Genomic DNA, 23,391 nt, shown 5'->3' with positions numbered 1-23,391 from the left:
TAAAGAACCTTTTTTTTAGAGTATCTTTTAAAAGTGACAATGTTGATTTTTCTTACTTCAGCTGGCCGATCCTCTGAAATAAAGTATTTGGATAGTAAGTAAGAGGTCTACCTCTTTATATATCCACCAGTGTTAGAGTTATATGAATTTTCTTCAAATAAAAATATTGTTGTTTGAAAGATGTTTGTTTAACATGTGCTTAAGACTGGCGTGAAGGCTCAGGAACCTCACGCTAAAGTGGCCAATTCTACTATATCAGACTGGGTAAATAGAGAAAATGGTGTTTTGTATCAGATGGTTGTTAATACTGTTCATATACAGATTGGATATTTAAATTACGAATTACGTATAATGTACGTCCTGCTGTTGTAATTCACAGAATACTAACATGTAATACACAGAACACCTCTGTAATCCGTATAATACAAACATATTGTGAATCTGAATAAGAGACAAGAATTGGATTTTAAGCAAGTTTACTAGATACAAATTAAGCTAAACAGCGTCATCTTTTGGTTAGCATCATGCTGAAGAAGGTTTAAGGTGGCGAGCTTCCACAAGTTTAAAGGACATTTCTAATGCACACGCATGAACATCATAAATTAACGGAGGGCTTAGCATTTCACAAAATTTGTGAATTGCATGGACTGGAACAGGCGCAAATGTCTTACAGTAATAGTAGATATTATTATATTTAATACTACGACCTCTAGCCTAGGTCCTGCAGTGTTCTTTAAATATTTACAATTTAGTGATATTCTTTGCCAATTTTTTGTTTACATGCAAGATAGCTTTAGTAAAATTGATTATATTTTGTTTTAAAAAAAACTTTAAGTTTTCGAATCTTAGCAGATGACATACTAAAATCCTTTTTTTTCAACAAGTTCATGTCTTTTCAATATACGAATGTGATTGAGAGTTATAAAGAATAGTTTCTAGGTTAACTATTAATGACAATTTTTACTATCTGATGTATAATTGATTATAAACACTTTCGAAAATCAAGGACAGCATAGAATTGTGGTGACCTCCTGCTATTTTAAACTCCTTGTATATAGTTGCATTGATATTTTTACGATCTTCTCCCATATGCAAAGAACTGCAACGAAGAACTTATGATCAAAAGATATTTAAGGTTTGCTTTGTTTATTACTGTTATGTTTTTTGTTCTTGTGATGTACGTCGTGATGAAGTCAGATGTCAAAAAACATATTTTATAAAACCAACGACCTGAAACAAGGTGCAAATTCATTTCGAAAATGAGATCTTCATACTTAAAAATGTTTATAATATACTTTGTTTAGTGTTGTCCATGTTCTTAGAAAAAAAACCCTGAAATTACTCACAATCGACGTAAAGGGTTAACTTCCATGTTTGTTAAGAAATCCCCTCGGAAATAATTTAACAACAACGCAAGGAAATTGAGCGTGAAAACCAAGTGTTTTTTTTTTCATGTTTATAATGTAATTTAAAAAACTTTTCATGTTTAACTTACTCCTTAATCTGAAACGTTTCACCACAAAGCAAATAATGTAAAAAGGTCACATTTTTTGAGGTTGCAATTTAGTTATTTTTCTTTCTTTTGTTACACAGGAAAAACATATGATTTTTACTATACAATAGCTATATTGTTGCTGGTTTTGTCAAAATTGCTGAATTCAAAAGTTAAGTTTCTCCTTGCACCTTAGCTACATAACTTTAAGTATAGATCTCCCTGAAAATATTGTTGTTTCATTATCCTTTTTTTTCCCCTTTTCATTTCCAGCTTTAGAATGGACTGTTAGATACCTACCAGTTATCTTATTTTCTGAAGATTAGTTTTTAAAACTAATTTTTAAATGCCGTCCTTTTTGAAATATGAAAAAATGGGAAAAAAGTTTTGACTAATAAAATCTAAGTTTGTTTCTACTTTTGTTATTTATTGCTTTTTCCAATGACTTGATCAGCCTGAGGTGTTTCTGATTTTTTACATTGTCTTAATTTTTTCTTTTTTTATATTGTAAAAACAGTATTGCGATCTAAAATCGTGACAATCGATCTTGCAAACTGTTTCGCCTTAAAAGATGTACTTCTCCGCATTTGATGGGTATTTTTGGGAACCATAAAACAACCAATAAAATTTCATCTGTATTTTTTAGCCATCTTTACCCTGTTCTTAAGAATGTTCATATAACTGAAATGAAATAAAAATAAGAGAATACAAATGTTATATATTTTTAGTTTTTATTTTAACATAAAATGTTTACTTTTATCTAAAAATAAAAATTTAGTAAGCCGACTCACTTGCAATTTATATTTTATAATTTCAAGTCTAAAACAAAGGTTATTAATTATTTTTATTTCAAATTTTCCTTTGTTTGAAAAAACATGTTTTCATTTTTATTTCCAAAATTAGTCGTGAAAATGTGACTACAGTTCTAAATTTGGACGTTACGTTTTGGATGACTTTCCGCCATTTTATCAAAATGGTCTGACACTTCTCATTATTTGAATAATAATGAGATGTTTTTATTGATACGTTAGCCCGTCGAAAAATCCAGTCGTTAGCCCGTGGAAAAATCCACAGGTTCGCCCGTCGCAGCTAAGCTACCATTTTGCGTGACAGACAGACGGACACGGACGGACAGACGTATACGGGCATTATAATATAGATTTTTAAACTGAAATCTTTACTTTATACACTGTATTTAGTGTGTGCTTTCTTTACAAGTCCATTTTGCAGACCAGAATATCCGTAACACACAGACTAGATTTCTTAGATTATCCAACATAAACTTTTTTGTTTTTGTTTATTTACGTTTATTTCAAAGGAACATCGCCATTTCTATTAGAATATTATGTTACTATTGCCAATATATATTGTATCAGTGTCTCTAAGTACTGTTAGAATTCACCGAATCATTTTCTTCCAAACATAAAATTCAACAATATGTATACTATATTGGCCATCATTTTGTATTAAATTATTTTAAGACACGAACAAAAAAATCTTACAATAAAAGTGCACATTTTAACGCAGTTCAGAAAAAGCGAAAGTTTCAATAAAATGATACACCCACCCTTTTAAAGAACGTCATAGATCACGTGACTAAAATATCAATTTTTTCCCGTTTCTTTCATATTGAAGCTCTATTGTGCCAGGTGCAATGGAACAACTATTTACAGACCTCGAGTTTAAGGGCTGCAATACCGCGCCTATCCCATCTCTGTTACACAGGGCAAAATAACCCGTAGCAAGTAGGGTAAAAGTGACTAAGTTCTATTCAAATCACAAGTAAATAGTTTTACTCACTAAAATTTTTTTAACTGCTTATTTTTTACTGATACTTATTTTACTTACGTTTTCACAGATAAGGTATTCATAAACGAATTTTCGCGCCACGTATGCAAATACGTTTGGGTGAGATAATTTTGCATAATTTATGTGAAAGGGCAGAAACGAAATGGGTGTTAATTTCATATCTAATATGAAAAGGCGTCGTTATGCATATTTCACAAGATATGAAGCTCTGTTTATAAAATTTGTAGACATTTCATCCGTAAAAGCTTTTATGGTTGGTTATATAAAATGCAATCACCAACAAAAGACAACAACAACAACAAATTTTAATTATGCTGTTTGACTCATGCGTTTTTATAGTATCCGTGATTTATTATTGACAGCCTTTCTTAAAGAACTTGTTTATGAGAGCAATACGCGATAGTTATGGTCAAAAATATGTAAGTTTCACCTATTCAACAATTAAACGCGTCATTTAGAATTTCATCGTAGTCATACCATTTAAACCTTTTGTTTTCTATTTGCAGTAATGTACTGCTATAACCAAACCTTTCTTCCATTACTATCAATATACTCCTTTTATTGCCCAAACAGATGAACGTTTACTACGTTATGAAGAATTTTAATATCTAAAAAACATTTTAGCTAAAAATAAATAATTTTAATGTATTTTTTATCTCTTTTTATTATTATTATTATCATTATTATTATTATAAGACAACCCTATTTTTTTGCTGGCTGCTGTTGTTTCTAAACGTAATATTAAAATTTTTACTACTTTGTGCCTTGATGTCTTTATTTACGTTTTTATAAGAACAAGCAAAGCTCGGCCTAAAGCTAGAATTCTTCGATTTATTGTTATTATTTTCTTCATAGTCAGAATACACCTCCAATTCAGCCAGATTTTATTTTATGTTTTTCTCAAATCCATAAAATTCTCCATAAATGGTGTTTTGGTTGTTTTTGTTGCTAGTGGGAGGTCCATAACTGTTTTCATGAGCAACAACAATCCGCACCGGCTTGAAAAATAATTCCTTTCACGGTTCTGCGAAATTAGAATTCTTCGAGGGTGAAAACTTTCGCGATTAATAGAAATGAAGATATTAATTTGTTAACGTTCCTCACTTAAAAAAGTCACACCAGTCTTTGTGTGATACGTGATTACATTTTTCCTGTAGCTTTTTTTTGGATTGTCTTAAAGCAGTGAAATTCTCGTAGACAATCTCTCATCAGAGCATTTTGTGACAACAATCTTTTGCAGATTATGCAAAAACCGCTAAAAAGGTTCGTCTGTAAATACTTAGACAACCCAGGTTTTCAATACGCTGGAAGGTCCGAAATTTATCCCAGAGAAACTTTAAAAAATTAGAAGTGTAGGGAGATATTATTTATATTCTTCAAAAGTTTTAGTCTCTATCATAATACATAAATTTTACCGTTGTCTTGTGAGCAACGTTTTTAGCCATATTTATTTGAAAAAGAGAGAATAGAAGAACACACTGATAAAAAAAAAAGCATTAATGAAATGTCGTTAACTTTTTTAAATACAATTTGGGTTAAGAAGTTTAATATACCGTTTAACTTTCGTACATATAAGTCAGAGAAAACCTAGCTCAACGCAGGATGCTGCAATTGGACGCACAGTGTGTTGACCTTAGGATTCAGTCCTTTCTGTCAGCATCTGATTATTTTTTTCTGCCTCATTTTTCAGTAAAAGCCTTTGTGTTAAATTGAGAGGACAGAAGAACCTTGTTTATGTGAAGAGTTTCCTGGTTGAAACAGGAGATCGGGAAACTGTTTGCATTTACCCAACGGTTTTCTTTCCTAGCTCTACACTCCTTTGATAATAATTCAGTAAGGCTTAACTTTCAAACCAGGCATCCCTGATTGAGACTTTTTTCTTCTAGTTTTTACTTTTTTGCCATTTCTTATCTACCGCGATTGAGGGGTCCCAAGCCATGGTATACTGAAGCTGGAACACAGTTCGGCTTTAAAAAAATCACACCAGTCTTTGTGTGATACGTAATGACAATTTTCGCGTAGTTTTTTTTTGGATTGTCTTAACCCTATTCGGTCCGGGTTTTTTCGAACACACTATGACCGGGGGGGGGAGGGGCGGATTCCGCCCCCCCCCCCATCAATAACTTTTCATAGGATTGTTCAAATTGAATCAAACTTGGCACACTTGTAGTACGTCATAAAAGGAACAAAATGGCGGCAATAAATTCTTGCTTGCGTCAGCACATTTTCTGTGACGTCATCAGAAGCTTGAAAATTGTTAAAAATGCCACTATCTGCTTAAAATATAATTACCTTTGTTCTAGAGCGAATTTTTACATTCTCTTTGAAGTTTCTGAAAGATAAATAAAATGTTTTTAACATATCTTCTGGTTTTTACATGGATCGAATAAAAAATTGCCAAAAATTGACCGAAAATCCGTTTTTCCCGATTTTCGGGTAAAACCGACAAAATCGGGAAATCGGATTAGTCACGTGTCAAAATTATTCAAAATGATTCTTCTTGACGAAACAAAGTTGTGTTGCAAGTTTCAAGTTCTAAGGATAATCCTAACAGGAGTTATAATATCTTCCCCATTATAAGGATTTCATAGAGATTTTATGGGTAGTTTCGAGTAATGGCCAATATCAAAGCCTCTGAATGGTATGGGACCTAAATATTTAGCATGCAGGTGTCTAATAGATAAATGTTGAAACTCAGTAAGTATCATAGCCATATAAGAAAGCAATCAGGATTTATTAAAAAAAAACCGTCAGGGGGGGGGGCGGAATCCGCTTCCCCCGGACCGAACAGGGTTAAAGCAGTAAAATTCTCGTAGACCATTTCTGATCGGAGCATTTGTGGAAACAATCTTTTGCAGATTATTCAAAAACCGCTGAAAAAAGGTTCGTATGTAAATACTTAGAAAACCCAGGTTTTCAATACGCTGGAAGGTCCGAAATTTATCCTAAAGAAACTTTAAAAAATTAGGAGTGTAGGGACATTATATTTATATTCCTTAAAGTTTGAGTCTCTATCATAATACATAAACTGTTTTTTTAAGCGATAACTTTTTCAAATTACACACAATTCATCTGAATATAATTTAGACTTGCATGTAGTCATACATTTATACTTAAAACTAATCTAAAAAACTAATCTTGTTGCACAATTGCTGATTCGAATAAACACTTCAGAACAAGTAAAATGAACGAATCAGTATATATATTTGATTAGTTTAGCAACAAATATATTAGCATCTGAATACTTCAGTTTTTAGGCATTCGGAACTTTCTACCTTACAATATTTTTTAAAAATGCTATTGGTGGCTGCTCTGAAGAAGAAAAAATACATCGAAAATTGAGGATTTCTGATACATACTGCATACATTAAAGAAATCTGCAATTAATTAATTAGACCATACTTAGTATTGTATATCAATAGCAACCCACATCACAGAGTGACTTGCCATGTAATTAATCAGTGTGGAATGTAAAAATGTCAACAATCTTTTATAAAGCAAGTGAAAATTCAAAAATCAGACGGAATTATGCTTATCACTGCTTGATGGTTGCAGTACAAGAATCAAATAAAACCAATATTTTTTCGTTTGGGATGTCAACACCAATTTTTAAGTTACAACTAAATTAGTGGGATATGCTTACGCGATAAAACACAACCAGGTCAACGTTATACTTATCGGAGAGAAAAATTAAAAACTTTACCGTTGTCTTCTGAGCAACGTTTTTAGCCATATTTATTTAAAAAAGAGAGAATAGAAGAACAAACTGATAAAAAAAAAGCATTAATGAAATGTCGTTAACTTTTTTAAATACAATTTGGGTTAAGAAGTTTAATATACCGTTTAACTTTCGTACATATAAGTCAGAGAAAACCTAGCTCAACGCGGGATGCTGCAATTGGGCGCACTGTGTGTTGACCTTAGGATTCAGTCCTTTCTGTCAGCATCTGATTATTATTTTCTGCCTCATTTTTCAGTAAAAATTTTGTGTTAAATTGGGAAGACAGAAGAACCTTGTTTATGTGAAGAGTTTCCTGATTGAAACAGGAGATCGGGAAACTGTGCATTTACCCAACGGTTTTCTTTCCTAGCTCTACATTCCTTTGATAATAATTCAGTAAGGCTTAACTTTCAAACCAGGCATCCTTGATTGAGACTTTTTTCTTCTAATTTTTACTTTTTTGCCATTTTTTATCTACCGCGATCGAGGGGTCCCGAGCTATGGTATACGGAAGTTGGAACACAGTTCGGCTGTCATAATGTCTTCTAGTTTTTGACAGTCAGCATTTATTACACTAATAAATCTGATGCACTGTTGGCAACACAACGTGTCACGAGTACTATGTCTGTCAAACTTAATGTTTTGGTTGATTATATCAAATATTATGCCGCCAAAAGTACAGTTAAATCTACAGAGCTTTCCAATTATACAAAGTATGTGCCGATACGCGCAAAAGCCTCATAAAGTGCTTCGGGGGATTTGATGCCGGAATACATGGGATCCTTGTGCTTGTGTTTAGTATAACTGTCAGTCTGTAGCTAGCTATTGAGCTATTGGTATTAAAACCAATAAATTTTAGAAAAATGTGTTTTTAGCTACAATTTAAGAGTTGAGTTCAGTTGGCAAACCATTAGCTAGCTACCGTACAGAAATCTTGTAACTTCTGGTAGCTCGCTTTGTGTCTGGCACACAGAGCTACCAGAAAAAGGTAGTTTGCATAGCTATAGCTATAAAGGAAAAAATATTTAAACCTGATAAGTCTTTGTGATCAAGTCAAACTACATTATTTCTTGTACCAAGTGCCTTCCACCAAATCGCCAATGTGTTTTTAGCTGAGCTTCTTTGACCAAACAAAAGTGTCGTTTTTATTCACACCACAATACTCTTGAAGTGTCTCAGGCGGAGCAACATATGTATAGGGGTAATAAGCTTTTCCGAAAAACCTTTTTCACAGCGTCAGTTAAAATAAAAACACAGTTTACAAAAGTTTTCCTGTTATAACAAAAACAACCGGTGAATATTGTTTTATTTTATGGAACAAGTTTCCGTGAAAGTTAAAAAGTAATAGTTACACCGGGGTGAGTGTTGTAAACTTTGTACCCTTACAAAAAAACTTTATCGCAATTTCAGCCCCGTCTAGCTAAATAGTGTTAGTTAGTACTTTATTTTGCATAACAAGTTCTGGTGAAATTTGAAAAATTGTCGGTGCAGGCTGTGGTTACCAAATTAACCCAAGTATCAAAGGTTAATGGAGACTGTTCTTTTATTAAATCAATAAACTTTAGACTTCTGCTAAAGTATATATTACAGTAAAATGCGTTAGCTACCAACCTGCATTTAGCATAAAAAGATTAAAAAATTTGTTTCAGCCAACTGTGTTCTTTGGCTACTTTCAATTTTTTAGCCAGAGGTAGCTAACAGCTAGCTAGATAGCCCAGGTTGCAGCTTAGTAAGAATAGAATTTGTAAAAATAATACGAATAGAACTAATGCTGGCTAAGATCAAAAGCTGTCAAACCAAACTTAATAATTAGGCTATCTAGCTGGCTTTTTAGGATACATCCTCGAAATCTACCTTAGTAGCCAAATTCTTAAAACTTGTGAGATCTATATATCATTATGTTTATTTTAACATATAAAAAAATAGAAGTAAGCAAAAATAAAAAGCTTTTAGAAGACAAAAGAGTAAAGAAAAACAGACTTGCAAGATTGTTTCATATTCCTTCGTCGTAAAAATCGAATTCTGCGGGTATTTTACGGTTTTTTTCGAGAAAAGCTGCACGCAAACATTCTGAACAAAATACGGCTATTATTACAGAGAAAAAGCCGCTACAAGGAAGAACATTTATGAGAGAACGTGAGAGAACGTTAAGAGAATTTACACTCTGGACAGTACCTTTCTTATACTAAGGTTTAGACCAAGGCTGTTCGCAGTTTTAAATACAATGACTTAACCTCTCGATATAATTTAAAGTTCGTGATTTATAAAATTACTTTTATAAAGGTTTCTTGTTAACTCTTGCACACTCCACCATCCCCCTTAAGCCTTTCAGAGCCGGTAAGAGTCTCAAAAAGCAAAGGCCTTATTAGGGTTGATTTATCCAAATCTAAGCTTAGTGCATATTCTTAAATTTTGGAATATATTTTAAATTTATAAGTTTACTTACAACATTTGTACGCTATGTTTAAACTTAATCAACCAACGTTTCTGTCCATAAAATTGGCCTTATTGCACTCCTTCTCGTCCCCCAGGGCTTTTGCCAGGGCCGCTAGCGCTTACTTGACGGCTAAACAAGTAATTTTGCCGCCCGTCAAAATGGCGAAAAAACTGGGGACGAGGTTGTTATTGCACTGGCAGTTTTTAATAGAAAGAGGGTTAATGAAATGTCATTTGAAAAATATTGAATTTAAAACGTTTTACGGTAAATAAGACTTTGGAGTAATTCGGTCAGCTGAATTAACACGCCCTTTACAAGTTTAGGAGGATGATATAAAACAAGCCGTTTAACGTTAGTTTCATGACTTCTGATAGATTGCTAATGTTAGTTCTAGCAGTTCCAGTACCAATTATTATCATTCAATTTTATTTATTTCAAAAAAGTAAGATGAAAATTTTATTTGAATATGTCCACGCAAGAAGGAATTCGAATAATCGTCCCTAATAATAAGTTTAGCAGCGTTTAGAAGGGCGTTTGAAAGGATATGTGTGGTTCGGCCAATCGGTAATTACCGCATTACTAGGACGGTAAACAGTGAGCAATAAATTTGAACAAGAAGAACTTAATAGTAATCAGTATGTATTATAATCTAAAAAATCTGGCTGTGATTTCCACATATTCGGGTCTGCAAAATAGACATCATAGATGGACTCTAACAAACAATAATTACAACAAATACAACGTATGAAGTGAAAATGTATTTTAGGGCATAAGTGATAATGTTAGAAAGATTAGATTTCACTTTGTTTTGTATAACTATGTTGATAAATTAGCTACATTGGCATTATAAGCTTAATAAATATAAAATAAGAACATGAAGCCTCATCAGATGTTTGAACATTCTTATAAACGGTATACTTGTTTACGTTTTATCTTTTTACAAAACGTGTCAAAAAAGGTGTAACGATTAAAATACTTGTTAAAATGTCTTTCTATAAAATTCTTATCCAGGCTAAACTGTTGTTTCGAAGACAAAAAAATTTCGAGCAATATTTTAACACTTCTTTGTTTTTCTCTTTTAATATATTGTTATAGTTTTTAAATCTTTTCATTTCTTTTTTTTTCATAATTTTTTGACACTTAGTCAGTAGAAAAATAATGGAGCATTCATATTCTCTTTAAGAAAATGAAAACTCGCACAGCTATCTTTGAAATATGATCTAATATTGTTATTGATGTATTGATGCACAAGGTAAGATTTAATTTATGAAGCGAATTTTTTTTGTATTGTTACACAAATTGTAATTTGCGTTTGGACGAGCTTTTCCTAAAGAACAACAACAACAACAACAAAAAACACAAATAAAATATGCAACACGAACAATCCTAAAATTTGGAACAAATTTAGAATTTGACATGGCTAGCATTGAATATTTTTTACACTCTTTCTGGCAACTACGATTAATAATACTTGCAGTTTAAATTGGGCTTTTTTCAAATCTTAAATCAGATTGGTTAACTCTTTTTGTTTTAGTCAAAACAGGGATTTCTGTAAATAAGGTAAAGTGTTGAAAGCTGGACTCTGCTAAAAAGAGGACTTTTGAAAAAATCATCGCACGAGTTTCAAATTAAAATTGCATTCTAGAAACTTGTATTCTGACTTTCTGTCATATCATATCCTGCGTGACAAAGCTACCGTGCGATACCTGTCTATTGTTAATATTTTAAAATAATGCTGAATTTATAGAAGTTATGAGAAAAAGAGACGTACATTTCCACTAGTCTTTCCACTCGATCAGCAGTCGATAGTTGTTATGAATTTTAGAATATGGATGCAAAGTCACAGATGTCGAAATATACAAGTCCATTATTGCTATAACAAGTTTTTATCTAAGACAACTCCTTCACTTCTTGGTGGTACTGTTGTTAATAAGGGTCCTCCCAAGATGTGTTTTAGTCGTTTGTGAATCTCACATTCGAGCCTTAGTACAGCAACTTCTTAACTGCACATAGCCTAATATAAAGACATCAATCCTACCAATTCAGAAGTTAAACGCAAAGCAAAATCGACTCACACTTTTTTAAAACGTCGGCGTAACTCGGCCGTGGCTTAAACCCACAATTACCAAATTGAAAGTGAAAGCTTTACCACAAGTCTACCAGACAGTAGAAATCTTTAACTTATTGAATTGGGTGGAGATTTATTTCGTCTAATTTTTATTCGCTGTGAAAATTAGTTCAAACATGTGAAGCACATATATTTGAGCTTGTTTAAACCTTAAAATTTTTTTTGACGTATATCTATTGTTAACATTTTGTAATTACTTTGCACACAGAAAGTCGAAATATGGCAAACAATGGATAGATGGTCACGATATTCACGACCTGTATGTGTTATAAGTAGCTATAATGCCTTTTTTTTGTTGTTGTTGTTTTGACTCACAAAAATTCCATACTGAATGTTTTTTAAATTATAAATACCATAGGTGAGTACGTTGATATTATATATTAATACTATATATTTATATTATATATACATACAATCGACGCTCGATATCTCGAATACCCGTTATCTCGAACTTTTGCTTTTTCAAACTACAGCTTATTTTATCACGTTATCTCGAGCTTTTTCCTTTTTTTTCGATCAAAAACATTCGATTTTATAAAAAGTTCGATTGATACATAAAAGAGACTTTCAAATGTTGACAAGTTAGGATTTTTGAAATCCTCCTCATTTAAATAAGGACTAGCAAATGGAAGCTCGTGGTAAAAACGTTGGCTGAATGCTATAAAAAAAATTCAGATAAAGCCGAAGAAAAAAGCTCTCGCGGAAAAGCATAAAATGCCCAAAAACACTATTTCCACGTGGTTAAAAAACAAGGAAAAACTTTCGTCAACAAGTACGGGTATTTCGCTATCTCGAACTTTAAAGGCTTTCGACACCTGATTGATCGACTATATCCTTTATCTGTAACTTCTTTCTCGGTCCCCTTAGAGTTGGGATAACGAGCGTCGACTGAGACTGCAAGCATCACAATAAAACGAAAGTATATAAAAACAAGTTAGAAGAATATTCTGAGCCGATGTAGTTTTACAACTTAAAATAATAATCTGCAGTACAGGAGACAGGACCGATTCAGATCTGAACCTTTTTTATTTATAAAAGACAATCATACAAGAGTTGCATCTGTACTAAGTGGATTATACTGAAAAGACATAGGCGAAGTTTATTACTGTAGTAAGCACAATTTTAGCGAATTTCGCACATCGGCACCTCATTCGCAAGATTAAATTACCAGGTAAAATATTTTTGTTTAACACTTGCGAAATTAATTATGTAAAAAAAAAACTTTTGTGAAAAACAGTTATTAAATTAGGCATAGCCCGCTGTTGGATTGGTCTGGGTATTTTTATTAACTCTGTTTACAAAAAGAGCCTCCTGGGTGCTTATTAAATTTTTGATATTGCTCATGAATTTGTTGATAAACTTTAGAGTTCTAACTTTTGGAGCTTAACACGAAGTTTTGTTTTCCCTAAATCTGAGGTCATTCTTTAATTCTTTCAACTGCTAAAATGCTGCTGCGTTATCTAGTTCTTCGTCAGCTGTGCTATGCTAAACAGCATTCACCATGACGAAAATTATCTTCACAATTACCCCAAATACCTACAGCGCTTTTTGTTATATTTTAGCATCTCCACCCCTGAGGATTTTTATGGTACTAGATGACTGTCATAACAACAGTCACTCCTTCGCAGCAGATATAACTGACGAGAATTTAAAAGTGCCAGCTGATGCATTTGCAGGCACACCAAGCACTGACTAAAAATGATAAAATATGAACTACGTAGGGCAAAATAAAACAGTCAACGTTTTAGAAGACAAAATTTCTTCTATGTAAAAAGAAAATATAAGCTTAATTACTTTTTATGGAGAGATACTGTTATTATGGAGATTGTTGTTTTTGTTAGCAATAGCTTAGCACTAATTACTGCCGTTGCGCCTAATTAGCCTTTTCTTAAAATGTTGAGAATAGCTTTAAATTACACATCAATAAAGAAATAAGCGTGTAAAGAATTTCAATTGTGAGGTTTTATTCTCTTGTTTAAAAGTTATTATTCAAAAAATGTTGTTGTTGAGTTGTTGGTTAAGCTGATTCAACGTCTGAAAGATGGGATTTATATAACATGATATGATAGAATCTAGTTTTAATTTTAAGATGGATTGCCTGTTGGCGAATTGAGTGGTAAAGAGTGACATACAAAGTGCAACACAGTAAGACCTAAACTTCTTTCATAACGTCCTCAGCATCATTTTAAATCTGCAACATGCGTAATTACGTGACATTATTTTAACTTTTTAATTGGCAAGCCGGCTAGAGTAAAAACTACATCAGTATAGACCACAATTATATTAGCTACATTATTAAAATTACAGACTAATTAAGACAAAAATTGCAAAGTTATATTTCAATGTTACACGTTAAACACATCAAAATCCACGTGAAGAAAGATGAGTTTATTTTGAGGCTTTTTTTAAAAATACATTTAAACAAAGAGTACATTTATGTTTAGTTATAAATCAAAAGTCATCTTTATTAAATGTGAAAACAATCGTTCACCTGAATTTTTGGAAAACGTCGTGATCTTTATGTTTTCCTTCACATTAAAACATCTATGTTCTTGGAACATTTTACAAGTATTAACTTTCTCAAAATGTTTGCTTTTATTACCGAAGCATAAAATAGAAACTAAGAGTTTTTTTTCGTGAACTGAACGAGAAATTATTTTCGCGTTTATAAACTTTTGCTTTTGGAAAATTTCACTAAATAAGCTTTCGCCCATTTTGTCAGAATTTGCGAAACTGTAAAAGTTTCTTAGTCGTGCTGACGTCAGCAGCAGTTGACAAGTACGGGAAGTACTAAAGTCTGCTATTTAGGATTAACAAGTGAACTTCGACAAGTTTAAATAACCGTCTCTTATATGGAAAACAACAAATAAACCATTAGTTTTTTTTGTTTTCAACTTGTGGCGGTGAAAGTCGAAATTAACTGTCCCGTTTTTTTTTTATGTTTTACCTATAATTATGGTTGCATTCAATAAATTTACAAATCTTGCAAAAACACATGCATAATTTAGTAATAGGATAGTTAAGTTACAGTTAATCAGCCCTTTTACTAACTTTTTCATTAGAGTTTATGGTATGGTATATACTTTTACTTCTATATTTATGGTATATACTTTTTCAGAGATGAAATGACACAGAAAAGTGTCCAACCCTGCATTATGATCATGTTCAGGACTAGTTTTAACTATATTTTTATTGGAGGAAGAAACATTGACCATTTTTACATCTATGATAGGATACGTTGGATTTTACTTATATTCCAATTAAGAAACAAGCAAAATTTTAAGATGAACATATACTTAGGAGATTCTCAGTATATTATTGTAGAAAAAGCGTGTACTTTTGCCAGTATACGTAAAATTGACCTTGCAAGTCTATAAAACTAATTGTAAATGATTTCATAGTAAATATTGATGAATATTTAAGAAAACGAATACAAGAGCTGCCTGGGACAATGTAAACAATAGAAAATATGCGTTCTGCTAATGTGTATAAGTCAGTTTATATCTTGGTGGATATGTATTGTACTGTTAAAAAATGTTGACAAAGTTCTGTAGGACTGATGATTCATATAGTTTCGCGCAAAGATTTGGTTTAATTCTGTTAATTCTTATCGTTGAAAATATGGAAATTATATAAAATGCATATTCACATGAAAAAATTGACAATTTAAAGCAGTAACACAGTGTTACTATAAAAAAATGACATGTTCACAATGAACACATCTCAAGTTTTCATGAGTAGTAGATTTCATCCTATTATTGCTGTTTCAACCAAAACAAATTTAAGAAATAAATAAGAAGAACAAATATCGAAATATAGGCTTTATAAGTGACTCAATTTTCTTTCTTGGGTGTTTTCTAGCAGTAACCAGTTTTACCAAGGTCAAAAATTTAAATGTACATCCTTTTCTTTATTTCAATCTCTTTGGGGACTAATTGCATCACATTCTAAATCAAACTGCATGAATACTTTTTTGTGGGTGCTAACTAAGCTGTATTATAAAACTAAATGCTAACTTGTCTTAGATAACAATTCACCTAGCGTTGATAAGTGCATGAAACGAGATTAGCTATCAAAGATGTACAATGTGTTATAATGATGTTGCTAAGTAGGTAAGAATTAGAAGATTAAAATGTTGATATTGCTTAGAGTTATAAAAATAAAAGGCGATAACTATGGTTAGTAAAAACCATATCTGAGCAGCCCATCCGTGACTTTCCTTTTTAAATTAACTTTGCTAACTAGCGATCCAATTTAAGACGCTGGCAAATCAAATTTGGAGTTTATGGGTAACTTTAAGCAATACTTTGTTCAATTAAATTTCGTGTTAGACGAGACTTATTTTGCGTGCTGTTATTTTAAAGGTCACGTTACCATGTTATCCTTTGTTAAATATTACGCATTAAAACAGCTTGAATAAGAAAGGCAATATAAGCGATGAATAAGTGAATTGAAACTGATTACTTAAGATATTATTGCCACAACTAACTGAAGAACTGAAAACATTTTAAATATATTAAAAAGGATTTATATTCACGGGAAATACAGAAGACAATAACAAAAGCATAACAGAGATTTCAATTTATTTGGAAACTTTTGAATCATACAACGTTACACTGTTTAGCTACACAATAAAAATAGTAAAAGTGGCATTTTTATTTGCTCTTTTTAAGAGTATTTTTTTTCAAGTCTTTTATTATAAAGGAGGGCGTCACTCAAGGAAGGGTACGTAAGTTAATATTTTCAATTAGATGGGCGCACTTCACATCCGGTGTGGAATTAATGTGCTTAACCTTAACTCCAAAGCCTATGTTTTTAAAAATATTCATAGTTCTTAGTTGCAAAGCTTCCGTCTTCGACGGGGATTTCTGGCCACTGTCCCGACGTTCACAAGGTTGGGCACTGATGGATAAAAAAAAAAAAATTCTTTATGTGGACCTCATTCTTGATATCTCAACGTTGAGGAAACAGAAGTTATGGCTATTTGACGACACGTCCCTCTTTCGATCTGCAATGCCAATAGGTGTACCTCTAGTCTAATGCTTAATCGGAATACGATATAAGAAAAATATATGATAGTTATGAAGTTATATTCGACTACTTGCCAAAAGATTTAGACAATCTGAATTGGCATGTTTTTGGCTATTTTACAAAGTTGGCAAAAAGTCGCGAAATCTGATTAAAACCTGGTTGAAGTACCACATTTTCAAATGGGTAACGTAACTAGCGGTTAAATTGCGCCGGTCGCACTTTCTAACACGTTTGCTTTAAGGGAGAATCCACGTCAGGGCTCTCAAGCCTTCCAAGAGTTGAGAAAAATGTTATCGTTGATGTAAGCTACAATTTGCATATTTTGAGAGTTGCATCTAACCAAGTAGTCTAAGATTTTTAGTGTAAGCTTTTAACCGCTATAAAACAAACGTTTAAAAAAAGTTTAAATTGAATAAACGTAATATAGAAAACCCTTTATAATCACTTGTAGGGTCATTTATCAAAATATATTTTGCGGGAAAGTCTAACTGAGCAGTTCTTGCGCTTTTCCTGATTGCTGCACCAGTGTAATATGAAGAGTGTATGTAAATATATTTACCTCTTATTAGTATGTTCCTTACACGTGGGAAAATTCTTTCCTATTATGTACATTGTTGTATTCGAAAGCTATTCAAAATAAGGTTGTCTACAGCTTCGTAGATATATATAAATCAAGTTGTGCGGCACCCTGGGTATATCTGAAAAAATGGCAACGTTTGGTACTTGAATTGTTTGATCGTTCGTAATTTAAGTTTCTAAGCTAAATATGAGAATAAAAAGTTCTTGTCAGTCGATTCTATTTATTTATTACAGCAGGTGGCGAATTAATTGTTTATTTTTGTTATTCAAATTTATATATTATTGCTTCGGATTTAATAAAGCAGTACACTTTGGTATTTAATAACTAGTTTCTACAAAAATACATCCAAGATTTCCACAAATAACTAACTCTTTAGACTTTATTGCGTTAGGATTCATGTAATAGTTTTACATAATCCTTGTGAGACTCGATAACATCCAGAGATTAGGCATGACGTTTATTTTTGCGTGCATTTTCGCAGCTGTTGTTAAAGTGTTCCTGCCTCTGATTTTAATCTTCTGTTAAACACTTCCAAGTATATGCAGGTGATTCCGCGCCGTAAATAATAATGACGGCTAAAGATATTTTAGTACATCAGAAGAATTAAAGTCTATTTTAAAATAGCTTCGTGGACTGTAGCTTAGCCTAGTTAACTAAGCTTTCTTCTTCGAGTTGATAAAATGAGTTTCTCTCAAACTAAAGCTTAGATGCGAACGAATTACTCAGCGGAAACCCCGAGTTTAAATCGAACAATGTGACTAATCGCTTCAGAGAACAAGTTAATTTATCTGTGAGTTGTTTACCAAGCTTGGCCAAATCTTACTTTGGTAAAAACTTTGTAGAACACTAATGTTTATTAGGGTGAGTGAAACCACTCGCTGGAATATTCGGGATGCAAAGGGATTTCCCCGATATTAATCACGTGAGCAGAGAACAATAGAATTAGCCAATCAAAAAGCGCGGCCAGACTTTGGCCGCAGAAATATCGTTTGAGACCCAGCGTAATTTTTCCCACCTTAACTACTCCGATTTCCGGGTGGTAGGAAAAATTACGCTGGGTCTCCTGGCTAAGCTAATTAGTGAAGCTACTGCGACAGGCCATGTTTAATACGTTTGATCCGTTTTCGTTGTAACTCTCTCGGGATATTTTTTTAACAAGTTTGTTTAATAATTTAAGTTTTAACATGCAAGGTAATCGACTGTGTAACATTATTTGAGCTGTGTTTTGTATATAAAAATTACAAAGCTGGAATTAGCTACAGGCTCTCAATTACGTGTTTTTTTCTTATCTTTTTTAGTCTCTTTGGCTAAATTATTATTCGTTCTTTTATTCTTGAATCTTTTGTTTATGACCTCTTCCTCCTGCCCATCTCTCACCTTTTTGGAAATAACATATGCTCTATTTTTTATTAACACCTTCGAATCATAAAAACAAAATATCGTGCGACCAAAAGTTTTAAACTTAACCACTGCGATATAGTACTAAGTGTAAACACATTTTAGCGATCGTTTTTCTGTAATTAAAAAAAGAACTTTATCGCAGTCTCTTTGTTTTGTTTTTATCAAAATTATCGACGTTTTTATAGTTTTCATATTTACATTTAAAATATTTATGTTTGATACTAAAAGTTTTTTTTTGTAAAAATGTGATTTAGAAAAAGTATATTTTTGTTCTGAATACAACATAAAAAGTAGAGTATCAATTGAAAAAACAAGTTTTTATATCAAAACTTCAAATGCCTAAATTGAGTTTTAATGAGTACGATAAAGAGAGGTTTGAAAATATCAAACTTGTAAAAGGCAGGGAAACAAGGTTGGTATGTCTGTATGCTAGCTAAGAATGGAAACTTATAATTTTTAGTCGCTATTTATGGTTTTGTTATCGATATTTTATCAGATAAATGAATAAATTTCGGGAAGATGTTTACTATTTACTAATGGTACGTTTGATGTCATCAACATATAGAAATTCACGTAGAGTTATTCTTGTTGTTTTTGTTTCTTTTTTTGTTGAAGTTGTTTCACCCGCTCTTTTTGGTATTGTTTTTGTTGTTGTTTTTCTCTTCTTGTTAATTGTGTTTGGACGAAACAGAAGTGACAAAGTTCACATTTCTTGTTTACAGTTATGTACATAAATTCTTTATTTACTTTTTTCTTTACCTTTCTTTAGTTTTTTGTGTAACCAGTTTGTCGTATTTTGATGAACGCGATTATTTGACTTCAGATAAAAAAAACGAGAAAATCATGAATAAGATATTTAATTTTTGTGTTGAGGGAAGTGATCCCAAAAGTTGGTTGATTAATGAAAATAGCCAATCGTTTTACCGATAGTCTTATCAAAATGCATGCTTTGTAGCCTATTTTGGTTGGTGACAATTTTTCGAATTTTTAACTTCCAATGCAATCATGTATTATATATGTACATTTAGTACCTTATTTTTTTTGTTTTAGATACCACTTGACAATAATAAAACATGGAAAAGAATAGCATAGAAATTTTAGAGCTTTTCTATCTCACATTAGTAGTCATTCTCACATTGCTTGGTAATTGTTTGGTCATTTCAGCGTTTGTTTTGGGCCCAAGAAGTATTCGTACGTACACAAATTATTTCGTAGTAAACTTGGCTGTTACAGATTTAATGGTTGGCTGCTTATCGCTACCATTTTGGATTGTTTATAGAATAGGTGAGTAGCCAATCTCACTGCACTTTTATGTCGATCTTTTAAATTGGGATAATTCCTACAGCACACTAAGGTGTTTCACTACACTGTTTTCCAAAAAAATACAGAAGGAATATTATTATGCATTCACGAAGTGCAAATAGATTTTCAATAACTTAAGTCTGTTATTTTGTTTTGTTTTTTAATGTAGGAGTTACAAAGTTCAAGTAACAAACAACTTTTTTATTTTTTCAAAAACATAGGAATGAAATTAAACAGTACTTTGACGATCGAATGTGTTTTGTGTTTTTAAAAACACTTTCCTAATGTTGTGAACCAAATGTTATCAAAATATTGACATAAGTTTTTATGTGCACGCTTAAAATATGTATTTTGTTTTGTCTGATTAGCTACGACACAGACTGTTGTTTGTTGATTAAAAAAACGTGGAACAAAATGGTGCGAAAGAAAATGTTCGAGTGTTTACAAAAAACGGGTTGTCAACCGGAATATTGAATTTCTTTGGGTGAAAAAGTAGCGAGTGAATTTATACTATATCGTACCTCTCCTAGTACCTTCCTACTGCACTTTTTTAATTTTAAGCAAGGACTTCGAACATAGATTTAAAGTAACCTATGTCAAACACCGACTATTATAACCTCCCTTCCAGAGCTTATTCTCCTTTGTTGACCCAATATCCAAAGAGAGCTTATGGAGCCCTGGTTAAGCTCGCAGGCCATTAATTTCCCGATTACGGACTTTTATACCGTGCAGGTATGGGCACTAGCAAAGCACTTGTAGGGACAAATTTTAAAACCTCGCACAAAACATAAGCATTTACCAGAAAAATTATAAAGCTATGAAGAGAATTAATCACTTTTTCATTTGCGTAGTTACTTTTTAAATCGGTGAATAATTTTAAGTTTTCACCGCTTCATTTTATCCTATTAATATCCATAAAAGGCATAGTAGGCCCATTTTAATGTGTTATTAGGTAAAACGTCAGTTAACAGCAGAAAATTAGTGAAATACATGTCAGGCAGCATTTTTGTCTTCTCTTGTAGCTAATAGCTATTAGCTGCGAACCTTGTTAGTAATAGCATAAAAGCAAATCATGAAATTTACTTGACTGTCAATACAACTAAAAACAAACTAAATATTTATCCATATAGCAATTGGCTAGCGGTAAAGGCTGTGTAAAATCAAACTGCGCAATGTCCAATAAAATTCATACATTCATCCTCCTTGTCATCTCACTTGTACGTGTATCTGATAAACGATCGTTGCATCAGAAATGCTTTCGCGTCGAAAAACTCATTCTTACCCTCGTCACAAAAGAAATTCAAAAAGGCCGGGTAGTTCCACCGTATGATTTGCAAGCTTATGCAATTAAGCAAGTAAGGAGAACAATATCTTAGCAGAACTCTCTTTTCTTTTTCTTTTAGATAACAACCTTGTCAGTGACAAAGTGTACAGCTATTTTATCAAATTGGACATACTTTGTGGCACGTCATCCATATTGAGTTTAGTCTCTATCAGTGTGGAACGTATGTTTGCAGTGAAATTTCCAACCACGCACTACAATTTAGATCGTTTACCAGTTATAATAGCTATGTGCGTGACATGGGTTCTTGGAATTGTATTTACGGCGATCAAAGTAGCTCTCCCTTTGCCTATATACACAACGTGCATTTTTGTCATGGCGTTCATTGTTCCTCTTTTGATAATTATCTTCTCTTACTGTGTTATTTTTTATGCAGCCATGAACATGATTAGGGCTTCCAACCAGCCAGGTAGAATTGTGCGTGAATTACACGTCGCAAAAACAATATCGTTTATTATTGGATTATTTATATTTTGCTGGATGCCGTTTTTTATTGTAAACATGGTAGTGGTGCATTGTGGGTCATCGTGTAGAGATTTCCCGATGTGGCTTATTTATCTTTCCAAAATGATGCACTACAGCAATAGCATGATGAATTTCTTCGTCTACGCCGTACGCAGTCCGGATTTTAGACGCTCGTTTAAAGCAATTTTATTCAAATGTGATACCAGTACCTTGCGAGAACGCATTCGAACATTCTCAGAATCCGTGGTCACACGAAGTCGAAGTGCTTCTGAGCGATATAGTTTTGTTCATGACAATCATGAAAACGGACAGGCTAATGGTTATAGTAGCGGCAATGGTCATGTACGAAGTAATGGCCATTTGTCTACGACGGAAGTCCGTTTTTCCAAACTGCGTACAAGCTCTTTTAAAACGTCACGGTTATCCAATACTAGTAACTGCACTGACGCGTCTGTGGTTGAGAGCAGCAGTTCTAATGGCAGCCGAACACCGTACGTAGATACCATCAGTGAAAGTTCGACATTAGTGGAGGTTGTTAGTGCTTGTTAAAATGGATTTTTGTTATTCAAATAAATAGGGTTTTCCAGGATGAAGAAAAAAGAATCCAAAAGGATGTTTAAAACACGGTATACACTTAATACAAAGCACGTGCCTGGCATGTCGGAGTTGGGAAGTCTATTTTTAGAGATTAAAAGTTTCACGGTTAGACGTAGCTGGTGTTGAAATAATTGAACGACGTAAACATTTTCTTTTTTATTATTAATTTTATCTGTAAAGAATTAACGAGGCGTTCAAAGTTTTTCCTAACGCTAAATCAAGTAATTAGGCAGCCTCATTTTTTAGACTTAATAGAACCGTCAAAATTAAAACACATTTCGCTATAGCAAATACCTTTATTATCCATTGCAATTAAATACAGTTTGTTTTTATAACCATCAATACGAGGCTACAAAACTTAAAACAAGAACAAGTGGGCAGATGGGAGATAAAGTGTTATCTGAAGATAATGAACAAACATGTGTCGTGCCAAATTTCCTTTTCTGCTTAAATCAGCTGTGCACATCTTTTATGAAGGCAAAACGCGTTGTCTATGACAACCAATCGTGCTAAAATAAAGCTCTACTGCTGGTCGATTTTTCATGCTATTTTGTTAATATATTTGAATCCAATCACGTGACTGATACCACCAAAAATTATATATTGTGTTTGTTTATTACTTCTAGCTTGGAGAGAAAAAAACAGTTTTTCATTTCTCAGAATGTCTGCGCAATTATTTCCAAAAGAACGCATAGACTCCACCGCTTTTTATAATAATAAAAAATTGTCTCAATATAATTTATTTGCCGTAGTCAACGTTATCTTCAGGGCTCTTTGACCCTCAATATGGTGAATAGCACTTGTTGTCAACACTTCAGGACCCGGGATAAAGGTTGTGTGTAACAGTCACTTATAAGTGTCAGATTCTGTTGGTAGGAAGCAAGGTTATTATGTTTAAATATTACATTAAAGTCGTATATATTTAGTACACATTTCAATATTAATTTATCTTGTACATATCTTTGTGTAGATAGTCCAGCATTTCTTATTTAAATCATTTATCAGTTTTAATAAACATACATTTAACTTATAGTATAAAAGTTGTAGCCGGTGCTTGGCGAATATTTGTTTATCCTTTTGTAATGT

At 32.6% G+C, this 23,391-nt stretch overlaps 1 protein-coding gene across 2 annotated transcripts; it reads left to right on the top strand.

Moving 5' to 3' along the window:
• The first annotated feature begins 1,091 nt into the window (after window positions 1–1,091).
• Window positions 1,092–23,388, top strand: LOC130645495 (octopamine receptor Oamb-like). Of its 2 annotated transcripts, none has more exons than XM_057451503.1 (3): window positions 1,092–1,135; window positions 19,650–19,883; window positions 21,305–23,388. In XM_057451503.1, the coding sequence occupies exons 2-3, from the start codon at window positions 19,673–19,675 to the stop codon at window positions 22,255–22,257; spliced, it is 1,164 nt and encodes a 387-aa protein (XP_057307486.1). In that variant the 5' UTR covers window positions 1,092–1,135; window positions 19,650–19,672; the 3' UTR covers window positions 22,258–23,388. The 2 variants fall into 2 exon arrangements, with proteins under 2 accessions (XP_057307486.1, XP_057307485.1); XM_057451502.1 differs by lacking the exon at window positions 1,092–1,135 and adding an exon at window positions 13,415–13,732.
• Window positions 23,389–23,391: the final 3 nt, after the last annotated feature.

This window comes from Hydractinia symbiolongicarpus, chromosome 5 (assembly GCF_029227915.1).
Source record: "Hydractinia symbiolongicarpus strain clone_291-10 chromosome 5, HSymV2.1, whole genome shotgun sequence".
Taxonomy (NCBI): Eukaryota; Metazoa; Cnidaria; class Hydrozoa; order Anthoathecata; family Hydractiniidae; genus Hydractinia; species Hydractinia symbiolongicarpus.
This window is presented reverse-complemented; position numbering and strand designations above follow the sequence as displayed.